General features: G+C 38.8%; 1 protein-coding gene across 1 annotated transcript in view; it reads right to left on the reverse strand.

Moving 5' to 3' along the window:
- Positions 1–15110, reverse strand: part of HFM1 (helicase for meiosis 1) — a 117998-nt gene that overhangs the window by 74268 nt on the left and 28620 nt on the right. The window contains 7 exon segments of the mRNA XM_040999009.1: positions 1542–1622; positions 5099–5146; positions 6428–6561; positions 7196–7290; positions 12763–12908; positions 13934–14035; positions 14139–14182. Of these exon segments, the coding sequence (XP_040854943.1) occupies positions 1542–1622; positions 5099–5146; positions 6428–6561; positions 7196–7290; positions 12763–12908; positions 13934–14035; positions 14139–14182 (650 nt within the window).

The following is a 15110-nucleotide window of genomic DNA, read 5'->3' on the forward strand; positions in this document are numbered from 1 at the left end:
TCTAAGTATCCTCTGTGCCTTTAATGATACCAAACACAGACACAACAAAAAGCCATAGAAGATACAATCCTTAGAATCTGTAAGTTGTCTAGTGAGATAAGCATGTGGGGAGGTATGTTGGTGGACTGCTCAACTAGATGCTTGGACTCAAACCCTGGTGACAGGGAAAATCACAATATACGTGATCTGACCTTAGAGTACATGTATCAGGACTGAGCCTCCTCAGCAGCTAATGCCTGTGCAGTAGACACCATGCCCAGACGCATACAGAGGACATGACAGCCAGCTTATCTAGGCCAGCAGAAAGAATGGCAAGCAGAGCAGATTAGAAACTCTCCTAGCCAAGCTTTGCAAACATGTTCCTGGGCCTGAGAATGCACTAAGGTGGACTTGATCAGCCAGCAGAATTGGAAAGGTTTCCTCAATTCTCATGCAAGGAAGTTAATGGACCTATCGAAACCACTTAAGTAACACCCTCAGAACATTCTTCCCCATATCAGGGTCTATAAAGGTGTCATCAAATGACTAACCCTGTCCCCAGGTACTGAGGTGGTTTGATGGCACCCCATTGTTAGTGCCCCCACTCTCCCACTGCAGATATAGTAGGGAAAAATGTTGAAACATTTGTCCTATCCGCCGTCCTCCATGACTGGACTTTCCCCAAACTAACTGGAGATCCACATGGGTGTGCACCCTTCAACTATGTAAACAATATTAAAAACAAAAAAAATTAAAGAGAATGAATAAAAAAGAACTGCAAAGTTCAGAAAACTTTATCCCAAAATAAGGTTTTTTGAAATTAAACATTTTGAGCTAAAAGAATTTTAGAAATGTACTGTGTGAGAAGGATGATCTGATCTTATATTGGGAGCAGGTCATAAAATACTTTCTACCTGGAATAAAACTGTATTACTTTCTCCAAGATCAAGGAAACAGACAAGAATCTGAATAAACTGAATTTGCTGTTTCCCCCAGGTTGATTTTTTTTTTTTACAGCTAGCTCACTTTGTCCCATTTTCTTCCAAGTTGCCACTATTAAACCCAACATTAAAAAATCACATTTAGTAACTTCTTTGGGTCTTCATTTTGAAGGTTTCTGGTCACTAAATTACTATGGTTTTTTTTTTGTTGTTGTTGTTGTTATAGGCACCCCAGCCAATGGATCTTAAATGAGTAGAAAATCATATTTCTTCCCCTACAGGAGTCTAAGCAAAAATCCAAATAATAAATTCCTCAATATTAAAGAACTAACAAAATGGTGTCTACAGGTCTAAAGCAATCCAAGATCTAAATATTTTAATCTACTGTCCTAAATTGTCAGAATCGACAGGCAAATCTGTGATTGTCAAAAAAAGAGGTTCTATACTTACGTACATAGAACTCACATAAATACACTGTGCTTGCAGTTTGCAAAGATAACATGCTTTTTAGAATTCAAGTATAATTCACTTTTACCATCATCAAAATTTTAGGCAATATATATTTTTTAATTTGGTCATCAGTAAGCAATCATTAAATTTGTTAATAATCAGAAAAAATACCAGTTGGTTTGAAGTTAACATTTTCATCCATCTTTATCAATTCCAGAGATGATAAAGCATTCAGATTCTTCAGACATAATTCTGTTCAATTATAGAAAAGACATATTTAATTCTATTAAGAAAGCTAGGAACAGAATTCATTATTAAATATTCTAAGATGTTTCTGTTTATTGTTCTAGAAAGAACTATAGTTCCTACATAAATGGTAAGGAAAACATTTATAAAATGCCAACTAATACACTAAAAAAACTTTATATTAAAAATAACAACACCAGTAATAAAAGCAATATTCAGTACAAGATTAAAAACCTGGAACATTTTAAATTCATTACACATATTATCTCATCTAGTCCTCAAAGTAATTACACAGGGCAGAGAAGGTATAGCTTTCAATTCATAACTCTGAGCTAACTAACTGTCGCATTTCATTCTCCCCACAGCCCACAGAGATTTCAGACTCTTATTCTTAAGCATTGTAGAAGGATGTAGATTTAACTCATCTTCTATAGCTATTTCTTTCTGATTTGTGATATAGGCCTTCCATGTATGGAGTCTGGACATCTCTTCTACCTCACCTAATGGGTCCATCTCAATGAACCAGAGAAATTCCAGCCTGTGGCAATGGCTGTGTCCACCTGCTTCCCACAATCCCCCACCTCAAATTATAATTGCCAAATCTGAGAAACCAGTGGCCTTTTAAAACTTTTGAAGTGGCATCTGAGGTCCTTGACTGATTAACAGGAGCAGGCTGACTCACCATTTATATGTACTTGGGCATGACCCTCTCCCCTGCACAGGAGTCAACATACCAGGTAGCACAACATGCAGTACATGCTCTAATGCCAGAACACATATCCCTGGGCTCTTGTCCCTGAGATCAGAGATCTTGTCATGTCTGAGACCAACTGGACTTGAAAATCCAGGTTTCTTGGCAATGCCAAAGGGCATCAGTGGAGGCTCCTACCGGGTATTTGGTCTCAGACCATTGCCCAGTGTGGTGGCATGTTGATGGTTAGTTGCCTAAAACCATCAGGTACCTGGCCTGCTGCTCCTAGATGAGACCAGTGCAGTGGCATGTTGCAGGTGCAATAAGCCTAGGACCCATCAGGCCCCTAGCCTGCTGCTCCCAGTCAAGCACAGTGGTGCACTGGACAAGCCCCACCTAGGACGCTTTAGGCACCTGGCCTGTCAAAGGCTATGAGTGCCCTACCCTGTCCAAGAACTGTGGCCTCAGACCCTGGGCCTAGCATTGTGGTGCACTGTAGGGGATCCACCTGGAACTTTGGTGAGGACCTCCTGCTGTGCTTCCTCCCAGTCTGTCAATGTGCCAGTGGCATGCCATACTGCCTAGGAGAGGCCTGCCTTAGGACTCTGTGTGAGAGGATTATGACCTGCCTCAGAACCAAATCTGAATTTTTAGTTCTCTTCCTGAAAAAAGGATCTGGAAGATTTAACGTTAAAGAACAGGCAACTGCTGGCACACTGGTATAGTTAACATACAGTTGGCATGCATCAGGCCCAGCAGTGTAGCAAGGCAACTTAGGTAGCTGTCTATGACTGGCATAATGAAAGATTTAAGGTGTGCCTAGTGTGATGGATCAATGGTTAAATTCGCCCCTTGTGAACTTCCCATTCAACCCCCTGCCTATGATCTGAGAAGGCATCAAAGGATGGTCCAAAGCCTTGTGCCTTGTGGGGAGTGAACCAGTGGATGGAAGATCTTCCTCTCTGTTTCTCCTTCTCTCCATAAATCTGATTTGCCTTTCCAATAAAAACAAGTAAATTAAAAAAAAATTTAAGGCAGGTTTCCAAGGATGATGACAGGACTCATAAAGGCTGACTCCAAAGCACTCTGAAGTGAAGGAAACTCAGAAGGCTGCAGAAGTAAAAAGGTCACTGTGATCCTGCCATGCATTTCTATGTGAAGCATGGTCATGGAGGTATTCTCTAATGGATCTGACCTGAAAAGACAGTAAGACCCTAATTCCAAAGGAGTTCTGCCCCATACTTAGGCAGAAATGTTACACATAGAGATGAAGACAAGTCTGAAAAAATTGCCTAGTTAGGTTCCCTCACCTCATTTCCCACCCACTTGATTAGTTTATTGCCATTAGATCAACTCCTTATCCCCCCGCCCCATGATCTTTTTTTTTCCCCCTACAACTACTCACTTCTTTGCTCAGGCTTAGCCAAAAAAAAAAAAAAAAAAAAAAGGCAGAGGCTGCTCTGAGTCTTAGGGTTTTCATTTCTCAAAGCTCCCACATCACATAAAACTTTGGATAAATAAAGTTGTTATAGCTTTTCCTTATTTGTCTTTTGTTATAGGGGTATCAGCTTTGGAATTCACAATAGATGAGGAAAAGATGCTATCTTTTTTCTCTTTTACAATACTGAAACCTTATATTTGATTATAAAGCAAAATGTTAGCTGTTTTTTGTTAGAGGCAAAATTTATCTACCCCTAAAATACTGAAGACATGGCAAATATGAAATGTGATTTTTCTAATTTAATAAAAGATACAATATTAAAATTATAAGAAGATAATAAGATATCTCTTGGGCCATGTGATTTCTTATATATTTGATCATTATTTTCATATGTATTTCAAAATACATGCTTTAATTAAAAATTCCTAGAGAACAATATGTTTCATGGATCCATAACTCAACAGCAGCATTATGAATATAGCAATTGTATATCACCATGCTCTGAAACAGTTTATTTTTCAACAAGAAATTTCATTGTTTCATCCTTATCTCTGCATTTCTGTTTTGTTACATATATGTAGAGAATAAATTTAAAGTACCTGCATAGTTTTAGTTGACTCAATTTTTTTCTTTTATTGGAAGACACTCTGAACACATCAAAGAAATAGAATTTTTAATCTAAAAACTGTTTAACAATGTTTTGTTAATTTAAGAAAGTTAAGTCTAAGAGACTAACTGAATGATAAGAAGATAGGAAGTCCATAAGCTACACTTATTTTTTAATTAAAATTAAATTGGAAAAGAAAAATAAAGAATGTATACCAAAAGGCAACAGTTTCAAAGACCAAGATTATTTTAGAAAGAAAAAGAAGAGGTAGGCATTTGCCCTTGCAATTAAAATTCCTGCCTCCATGGAAAAGCAACTGGGATCAATTCCCTATAATTCCAAGAAGCTAACTTGTTGCCAAACAGCATCCAAGGTGGCAGCAGGCGACAGTTGAATTGCTAGGCCCTTCCCACACCCAGAGGAGACAGAAGTAGGAGCCTGCTCCTAGCTTCTGCCTAGTTCAGTACTGGCTAGCGTGGGCAATGAATGGGAACTTTATCTCTTAAGCAGAGAAATGAAAATTAAAAAGCATATAAATAAACACATTATACAATGGAAAATATTTTGACACATTACACCAGAAAAATACATTTGACAAGCTTTATATATAAAAAAGTAATTTGTACTTTTTTTCTGTATAGAAGTTTGAATTAAAAAAACAATCTACAAAAGAATGTCTTTATTTTCCTAACAACTGGCCTTTTTCATTAAAATTTATAGTTTTAGAAGAAAATGCATCTAACCTTGTAATTTTTCTTCAATTCCTTCTTTATTTAATCCAGCTGCAAAACCTGTGTAAGAAATGAAAATTTATTTTACAAAAATTAGAGAAAGGATTTAATTTGTATTTATGGGCTCAGTTCACACCCCAGTTAATTAGAGAGTAACTAATTAAATCCCATTTAGAAAAGAAATAGCCTAATTAGTTCATACATCTATAGAAAATGATCACTGTTTTAAAATCCTTGTGATATTGATAGTTATCTTTAGCCTGTTTTATGGTATAACAATGTCCAGGTATACTATGTATTTAAACTAGTGAAATACATTGCCTATTCAAAATATACTTGCTAAATGACTGGACATTTATATATTCTTTTATTGACTGCTTACATTATGATCTGAAAGCTGTGAACTTACATGTATTCGGATAATACTGCAATAAGTCAGATTTTAATGTCCAGATGCAACTATTTTTATATCCTGTATCACATGAAAAAACTTTCTAGAAGCAGATGTGTGTTAACTTTAGAACCAGTAAGTCTACAGCCATACCACCCTGAAAGCGCCTGATCTCATCTGATCTTGGAAGCTAAGCAGGGTCGGTCCTGGTTAGTACTTGGATGGGAGACTTTAGAACCAGTAACTATGTACTATACACAAGGTAGTACTATCTACTTCAATTTCTTGACAACTAAATGAAGTCAGAAATTCAAACTAAGAAAATAGCTAGATATCAGTACAGACAGTTTAATCCTTCAAAAAATGCTAGCCTATTTTAAATAGTGCATCCACTTTTTATTATTTTTGCTACAACTGAATTTTTGCCTACCAGGTCTATTTTTTTTCAAGATTTATTTATTTTTATTGCAAATTCAGATGTACAAAGAGGAAAATCATCAGTCTGATGATTCCCTTCCCAAGTGACCACAATGGCCGGTGCTGTGAGATATGAAGCTAGGAGCCAGAAACTTCCTCCAGGTCTCCAACATGGGAGCAGGGTCCCAAGGCTTTTGGGCCGTCCTCGACTGCTTTCCCAGGCCACAAGCAGGGAGCTAGATGCGAAGTGGAGCTGCCTGGATTAGAACTGGTACCCATATGGGATCCTGGCATGTGTAAGGCAGGGACTTTAACCACTACACTATTGTGCAGGGCCCAGGTCTATTTTTAATGGTGCTAGGGTAGAAGTTAAGGGGGTGAAAATTTCTCCCTTGCCTCTAAATGAATTTGTGACTCCTGACCTTTTATTTCTGTTACTTATTTGTTTTATATCCTATTCTGCAACCTACTAACATAAATTCTGGCACAGCTGGTTTGAAAATATCCTCCTTTCAAAAGTCAAAGTAACAAACCATAATGAGATGGATTTTTCAGGGCTCTGATATAAAGCAAGGTTGATCGTATCCATTCCAAAGCAACATTCACATCTGTGATAGTATGTAATACTATCTCTGCATTTAAATGTTCAATAAGATGTCTGTGCAAACTAATGGGAAAAGAAACAATCTTGAATTACTAATATGTACTTTAATACCATAATTCTTATTTATTAGTTTTAATAATATGTATCTGTGAATTATAATAATTTTCAAAAAATAAAAGAAAACCTAAAAATTCAATTCAACTTTTTTTAAAATCTGACATTTATCTTTACTTCAGTGGCCCAGAAGTCAGATTACTGCTTGAGAAAAGGGTGGAAAGTAAATTATATCCTACTCTCCCTAAGAGAAAATACATTAAAACGTCTACTAAAACCCTCTCTCTTACTATTAAACACATTTTAAAGATATGAAAGGATAAAAATTATATTTTTCCTCAGAACTAGTAATTTCAAATTTACCTAATTTCATGCCTAGCACATCATATAATAATTAGTAAAACCTTATCACAAATTAGGTCTTTTATACAAGGATACCAACTCCCACAGTCAACACCAGTAAATAAAACTACTCTGTTGTCTTTTCAAAAAGTATTACATTCCCTAAAAGGACACAAACTTGCTAGTTAAACTGTTGAAAAAATTCCAGAAAATAATCTTAGGAAATCCTGACACTTCCTTCTAAGACAGACATGAAAAAAAGTAGATTATATTAGCATTATCTTTTTTTTTTATGCATTACCTGCTTTCTACAGTGTTACTACAAGCTAACATTTCAATATACTTGTCTCTTGTACTTAATCGAGTCATAATAACTGCAGTTGCTGTAGTATCAAACTGGAAAAAAAATACAGAAAAATCTGGTAAACAAGAGCATATTTTGATATTTTGGTACTAGTCCCACTAAAAAATACAAGACTTTCATTATAACAAATAGTCCCTTTTCTTTAAATAATAGGTAAAAAGTTCCAGGAAATGCTTTTGTATTTGATGTTAACTGAAAATTTAATTTTAAAAACTAAATCTTATAAAATCACCATGGGTTCAATGTACATATTATAATGCATCCCAGTAAAAAAACAACAGAAAACTAAATCAATGAACAACCCATTGCTACAATGACAGAACCAAATTATCACCTATTTGTATTAACCCTGAATGTAAATGGCTTAAACTCATCAATCAAACCTCATGAATTAGTAGATTGGATCAAAAACAAAACCCATCTATTTGTTGCCCACAGGAGACACATTTTACCAACAAAGATCAGTGGAAACTGTATCTCATGGATTTTTTATGTTGGTTGTTAGTTTCATCTCTTCAAATCACTTTCTTCTGATTAAATTCTTCAATGATTCATAGATCATACAGTAACATCATTTTCTTCAAGAAGATTCTTGATTTTCATTTCTTCATTGACACATTAGTCCTTCAGTAGAACATTATTTAACTTCATGGTGTTGTTAATTTGTTTTATCCTGCTGTTGTTGATTATGTGTGGGGAGCCGTGCAGTTGGGTCGGATGGCATGGGTGTGTGATGAACACCGCTCCTCGGTTAGCAAGGCTACGAGGAGTTTCTGGCTGCATGGCAAGGCCCAGCAGAATGTCTCTGGTCACCTCATTGCTGCCTCACCCATTGTATGGAACTCAATCACCTCTCTGATGTTTCATAGAATTCTTCTGAGGGTGTTGTTGTTTTTCTACTAATGTGAAGTGATTCCTGTAGCTGGTATGACACCTCAAATTGATCAATCATGTTATGATAAAAAGACCTTTAGTAACAGTAAGGCTATGACACACAGCTAAAAGTATACAATAGTACAATTGAGCCCACTATGTTTCCAAACATCCTATTCTGTGCCCACTTTTGTCCTAGAGTTTGCCCTAGTATAAGTAATGTTTTCCTTAAGAAATGGCTTGATAATATCTTACTACAGATGGCAATCATGGAGGTACAAAGAGTTTGTTTACCATACACCTCGAACTGTTACAACACATGATATGACGCATTTTAGTTTCTTACCACAAGAAAGCAAAATATATGGGGCATCTTCTAAAAGGAAACAAAACAAAACCCCCTCAAATTGGCTTAAAATCTCAACCTTATACTGCCACTTATATTTAGGGAAAGAAAACAGTTTATATAGATGAAAGAAAGTTTCTTGTAAAGGCCCTCTGTTTGTAGATTAGCTGAATTGCCTTGATACCTTTCACTGCCCTTTAACAAAAGAATGAAAAACAACTAAATCAGCACTAGGTGAAGGTGACAGTAATTAATGCATGATTTGATTATAAGATTTAGCAAAGAATCTATGTTATATGCTTTTATAAAATCCTTTCATTTATGAACTTTAATTCTTTATTCTTAATATTTTAACCAATATTAGTTTGTGTTTAGTAAAAACTGATTTTTGGTATAAGTAAACTACTTGTCACTATGTAACTGCATGTGCTGCCAACCGTGGAGTTCCTGGCTTCAGCCAGGTGATTGCAGGTTTCAATGAGTAATGGTTTGTTAAGAATGTTTTCTTTGAAATAGAAAAATATTTTTTAAGATTGCTTCTTGCATTTTCATAACCATGATGTAATGAAAAATGAAACAACTGGATGTTGTGCAAAAGCTTGTGATGATTTGTGTATGAATAAAGAAGGCAACTTTTCTGAGTTGTCCATTATGAGCATCAAGCCATAGTGGTTCGTGTCTTATCTCTTCTTATCATCTCGCCGATCCACGCATTCTTTGCAAGCTCTCATTCAGCTGGAGCTGGTCTCCAGCAATTATGTTTTGTGGCTTTTCATTTAAGGAGGATGTACAGTAACTGTGTAATGGAGACTATCATATCCAGATGTGAGGATACCATGCAGTACGCATCTCTACTTCCAGACAAAGATGGACTTCCAATGAAACTGTTTAGTATATCTTGACAATAGGTTGCTGGACTCTGCCATGGTCCAAGCCCGCAATAATGGACATATGACTGTGTATTAAGAACTATACTGTAGTAATGCCATGGAGGAACTCAGTGAGGGGGGAGGGAATTGAGAAGGGGATAAGGGAAATCCCAGGGCCTTTGGAACTATATCATATAATGATAATAATAAAAAGTAAAATAAAATAAAATTCAAAAAAAAACCCAAACAAACCTTGTTAAACTGGATGAAATTTGCAAGATTTGGTATAGCTGATATATCAGCTTTATTCCTAAAACTATAGATTCATATAATAACATTCTGACACACTTTAAAAATACATTCCTTGTCAATGTTCCCTTAACATCTTTTTTTGTTTGTTTTTAAATAAATTTTTATTTTGACATTCTTTACATAGTTAATTAGGGTAAGAAGGTTCAAGAGCTACAGGAAAGTGGATAAGACTAGTATGTTTTCCATATTGTTACCTTCATGTTTAAGGGCGGGTACTAAGGGAGAAGGCCCACCCAATTTCCCACCCTCCCCAGGTCCCGGATGTAGGGCATGCTCCGAGGTTCTTGCTCAAGTGGTTTTGATATTGCAACAGTTATGAATTGCTGTCAATCTTGCCACTCCAAGCACTACGAGGGCTTTGAAAAATCCACTGATTGACATAGTCCATCATAGCTGAGATGGTTGGTTGACCTGTTCTGTCTTCTCTCTTTTCTTCATTAGGGTTCTGAGTCCAGCACTTAGATTAGGAAGATCTCCAAAGAAATTCTTGTATGTGCTAACAAGTACAGGGCCTGGCACCGTCCATTGCCCTGATCAGCTGGTGGTTGCAATTGCTGGGTTGGTTCTGTTTTCACTCCCGACTTCCACTGGAACCAATGGGTGTTGCAGTCCAGCCTGGTTCTGCCCAGCACATACTTGGCCCTCACATAAACCAGTGGGAGCTCCAGCTAGTTGGAGCGACCCACAATAACCCCTACCAGGCCCACCCCCTACCCTGGTTTGCCAGTAAGTTTGGCAGTGATCCAGTCTGTCCCATACCCCATTCCACCCAAGCCACTATCTTAGTTTTATGTCCTCCTGTGGAAGTGGTAACCCAAGAGGGAGGAGCCCACTATTTCCCTCCCAGGCCTCTCCCACTCCCAGATTCCAGCTGATGCTGTGTCTAAGCCCAAACAACCCTCGCCCACTTTAATTTTGTTTGCACCAGTAGGAATAATCCGCCCAGCCCGGCTTTTCCCTGATCTAGTCCACATGAGGCGCACAGGTGTGGTAGCTCTGCCTAGTCTGGTCTGCCCCCATCCCAGCTCATGCTCTCCTGAGGAAGTAGCTGTCCTGCAAAGGAACCCTCCTTTATTCCCCTGCCAGCTCTGCCCACTTCCTTTCTTAATCTCAGGCTGGTTGGGCACTGCGGTCCCTTCCGGTACAGGCAACCTTACCTCGGCATTCCATATTGTGCACTAGTCTTTGTTGCGACCGAACCTGGGTCGACCCACACTGGTGCCTGGATTTGCCAGTGGATGACGTGGACAGATTCAGCCTGGTCTTGCCCCCACGTCTGCCAATTGTATGCCAGTGGGAAACTTTCCATGGCCTGTTCTGGGCTGTTTCCTATCATGTTTCTTGCGCTTACCTGCTGGGTCTGTGTCCTGCCAGAGGAGTTGCCCAGGCTCCTCCATCAGAACCTCTCCCAATGCCAGGTTTCATGCTTACCAGTGGGTCCATGAGCCAACCCTACTCAGTCCACCTCTTGTCATAGCAGGAACTGTGGCTTTTCCTGACTGGCCTTCCACCCAATCTGGTTCTTGCTGTTGGATGCTCCAGCCCAGCCATGGTTTGTCCATATCCACATATGGCTCACACATGGTTCAGTAGGGGTTTGAGACCTTGCCTAGTCCATCCCACATCTACCCTGGTCCTCCAGGACACCAGGGGGTGTTGGGGTCCGGCCCGGTTCGGTGCATCCAATCCCAGTCCACACTTGTGCCAAAGGAGACTACAACTGTTTCCAGATCAGAATGCAGCCCCCATTCCAGGCCACGCGCCTCTTTGTGGGAACCTCAGCCCAGCTAGGGTTGTCCCCTTTGCTCCCCAACCGGGTCTGTTCCCAGCCATAAATCACTCGCCTGCCAGTGGATGCTCTGACTCAGCTTGGCACAGCCCCTCCCCTGTCCCGAACTCTGCCTTAGACACTATGGCTTAGCGTCCCTGGCTCCCACAGACCAGTAGATACAAGAGCCTAGCTCGGCATGACCTCTGTTCCCTCCTGGTTTCTAGTTTTACTTGTGGACTAAGGTTTGCTCAGTCGTGCCTGATCTACTCTGTTCCATTGCCAGTTGACACATTAGCCAGCTGTTGGAGCTACTTTTGCAGGACAAGCCCCAAGCCATAGCTTCTGCATGGACTGGTATTTGGTGCTCAGCATTATTAGTGATTACAAGTTTTACAAAGGAAGAGTTACTGCCTGTTTCAGGTCCAAGAAGCACAATGGGTTCAACCTGGAGCTAATTAAGCAGCGACTCAAAGAACCAAATCCCCAGAGCTCCCCGGCCGGGTGGCCAGCAGGCAGAGCCTGGCACCAAATGGCGCACTGGCAGGCCCGGGGAACAGCTCACCATGTGCACATGGCGGCTGTCCGGGATCCAGGCATGAGACGCCCTGTCCTGAGACCCACCAGCTGCCGGGAGGCTGCTGGAGGTTTAAATTCCCAGGCCCAAGGTCGCGCCCCTCCCAAATCCCATTCACCACCCAATGAAGGCGGTGGGTGGGTCCCGGACCTACCCAGTCCCGGAGAACCCCCCCTCCCCCTCCCCCGGTCTACTCACCCCGAAGGAAGCGGCCCCGGAACCCAGCATGCCCAGGGAACAGCTCACCATGTACACATGGCGGCTGTCCGGGATCCAGGCATGAGACGCCCCGTCCTGAGACCCACTTCCCTTAACATCTTTATGAAAGACCTGCTTATTCAATAATTTGTCAGAGAAGCATGTTTTGAAATTTACAATGAATATGCTGACTTCTGATTGTCACAATTCCCCAGGGACAGCTATGGTCCTTTAGTTGCTAGTATTCGAAGAAGCTACATTTCCTGTGATGCGCATAATACGTCTACACAATGGAAGATTGTCTATTCAAAATGCCAAGAAATTTTATTGAGAATTTTTTTAAAAAGTAAAACAACAAACAAAACCAAAAAGACCTTTAATAATATACCCATTCACAAACCTAATCCTTACCAACCAAGAATTCATGGGTAGAGGAGTAAGACAAGAAGACAGACTTTTCATTTACTTCACTTTTAACCTCCTCTAACTATGAAATATAAATTTCAAAAATACATTTTTTATGTTTTTACTACAACTTTAAATTAAGCTACAGTGACTTACTTGAGGTCGACCAGCTCTACCAATCATCTGCAGAATATCTGTTTCACTGTATTCCTCAAACATTCCTCCAGCATAATGCATTGTTGATTTTATAACAACTAGGTGAGCAGGCAAATTTACTCCCATAGCTAAAGTACTGGTAGTAACTGCATTAAGGAATATTAATATCAGGTCATATATCTTTGTTTTATAAAGACATTTCTGCACAAAAAACCACATTCCTATAAATGCAACAGAAATTCATAAATATTAAGAAAGTTAGAGAAGAAAAATAGAACATTATGACCTAAAACAATAACATGTCTGAAAACCACAAAAACTTAATTTTTACTTTTCAAATTGTATTATCATAAAGAACATGATATAGAGCTAAATACTGACAGTATTTAAAATGGCATACACATGAACGGGAAATTAAGCCATTTTAGATTTCTGGGAGAAAAGCAAAAACAGGTTAATCATTGAGCTTTTTCTGTTTTCTGTCAATATTTTTTCAAAATATTTTATACTATCCAAGAACTGGAGTGGTGCTATTATGGCACTGGTTCATTTCCCAGCTGCTCCACTTCCAATTTGGCTCCATGTTAATGGACTGGGAAAGTAGTAGATAATGGCTCAAATCCTTGAGCCCCTGCACAAACAAGGGAAAACTTGAAGAAGCTCCAGACTCCTGGCTTCAGAGTGGCTCAGCTCTGGCCTTTGCTACTGTTTGGGGAGTAAGCTAGGGGATAGCTCTGTCTCTCTCTCTGTAAAATTCACCTTTCAAATAAAAATAAGTAAAGCTTAACAATATTTTATAATATCGGGCCCAGTATGGTAGCCTACTGGCTAATGTTCTCGCATTGCACATCCAGGATCCCATATGGGTGTTGGTTAATGTCCCAGTTGCCCCTCTTTCCATCCAGCTCCCTGCTTGTGGTCTGGGAATGCAGTAAAGGACACCTCAAAGCCTTGGGATTCTGCTCCCGTGTGGGAGACCCAGAAGAAACTCTTGATTGCTGGCTTCAGATCAGCTCAGCTCTGGACGTTGCGGCTACTTGGGGTGTCAAGCAGCAGATGGAAGATCTTTCTCTGTCTCTCATCCTCTCTGTAAATCTGATTTTTCCAATAAAAATAAATAAATCTTTTAAAAAACATTTTATAATATCCACAATAAATATATTTTTCTTACAAAGAACTGGTAGATCTCCAGTAGTAAAAACTTCTTCAACTACTTTTCTATCTGACAGCTCCATACCAGCATGATGATAAGCAACACCATGTATTAACATATCTATAATAGAAACATATCACTTGTTAATACCAATCTTTGATCAGTAATGGACTCATTTTTCTATATCTGAAAAAGCTGTTCAATAGTTTGTCACTAAACTTACCTTTCAGTTTCAAATCTCTTATGGAATATGCATACTTCTGTAACCTATGTAAAAATACCAGAAATTTGTTAACAATTCTTTTCAATAATATCAGAAAACTCTAAAATAGTTTATTATTTTGAATCTTACAAGTATCAAGATTTTTCACAATACCTAAAAACTGACACTGATATTCTGATGTCTCTAACTCATTAGTATAATATTAACATTCACTTTTTTGATTGTTTTTATATGTATATATTTTTATTTTGAATTTTGAATTGTGTGGTACAATTTTGTGTAGGCTAGGATTCCACCCCCAAACTCCCATCCCCCGTCAGATTTTTCCCATTTTGTTACAATAGTGCAGTCCTTCATAGGAATCATAATTCTATCAGTCTCTTATTTATGTGTACTCCAACATTATTGGTACAGACAGTGTGACAGTCCAGCATCCCATTGTCTACACATGTCCAAGAGTTTCATTGGGATTCCATCTTTCGTCTGGATGCAGGAATGCATGTTCCATTATACCACCATGTCTGTATATGATAGAAACAGTACTCTATCACTATACATTACCATAAGTGAGAAGCCATGAAACAAGGTCAACAAGTGCTATGAGTTAGAACAGTCACAACAACATCAACAACAAACTACAGTACCATGAAAAAAAAGCGCCACTGAGTAATCAACACATGAGTGACAAAAACGAAACACATAAGTCTCTTGGGAAAAATGATGCCCTCATATAATTCATGAGCCTGTGATGAATTCGACTAGAGAAAAGAGATTATTTGGAGTGAATCAAACTGAAATAAAAAACATCGAAACACATGGGATACAGCCAAAAAAGCAAACAAACAATTTAAAAAACAGTATGAATTGGAATCCTGGAGTTACATTTTCCATGTTGGTTTCCTTGTTTAAGAGAGAATATAAAGTATTTGTTCTTCTGTGATTGACTCATTTCACCGAGCATAATGGTCTCTA

This window comes from Ochotona curzoniae, unplaced genomic scaffold (genome assembly GCF_017591425.1).
Source record: "Ochotona curzoniae isolate NIBS_2020 unplaced genomic scaffold, NIBS_Ocur_1.0 scaffold_1037, whole genome shotgun sequence".
In the NCBI taxonomy this organism is placed as follows: Eukaryota; Metazoa; Chordata; class Mammalia; order Lagomorpha; family Ochotonidae; genus Ochotona; species Ochotona curzoniae.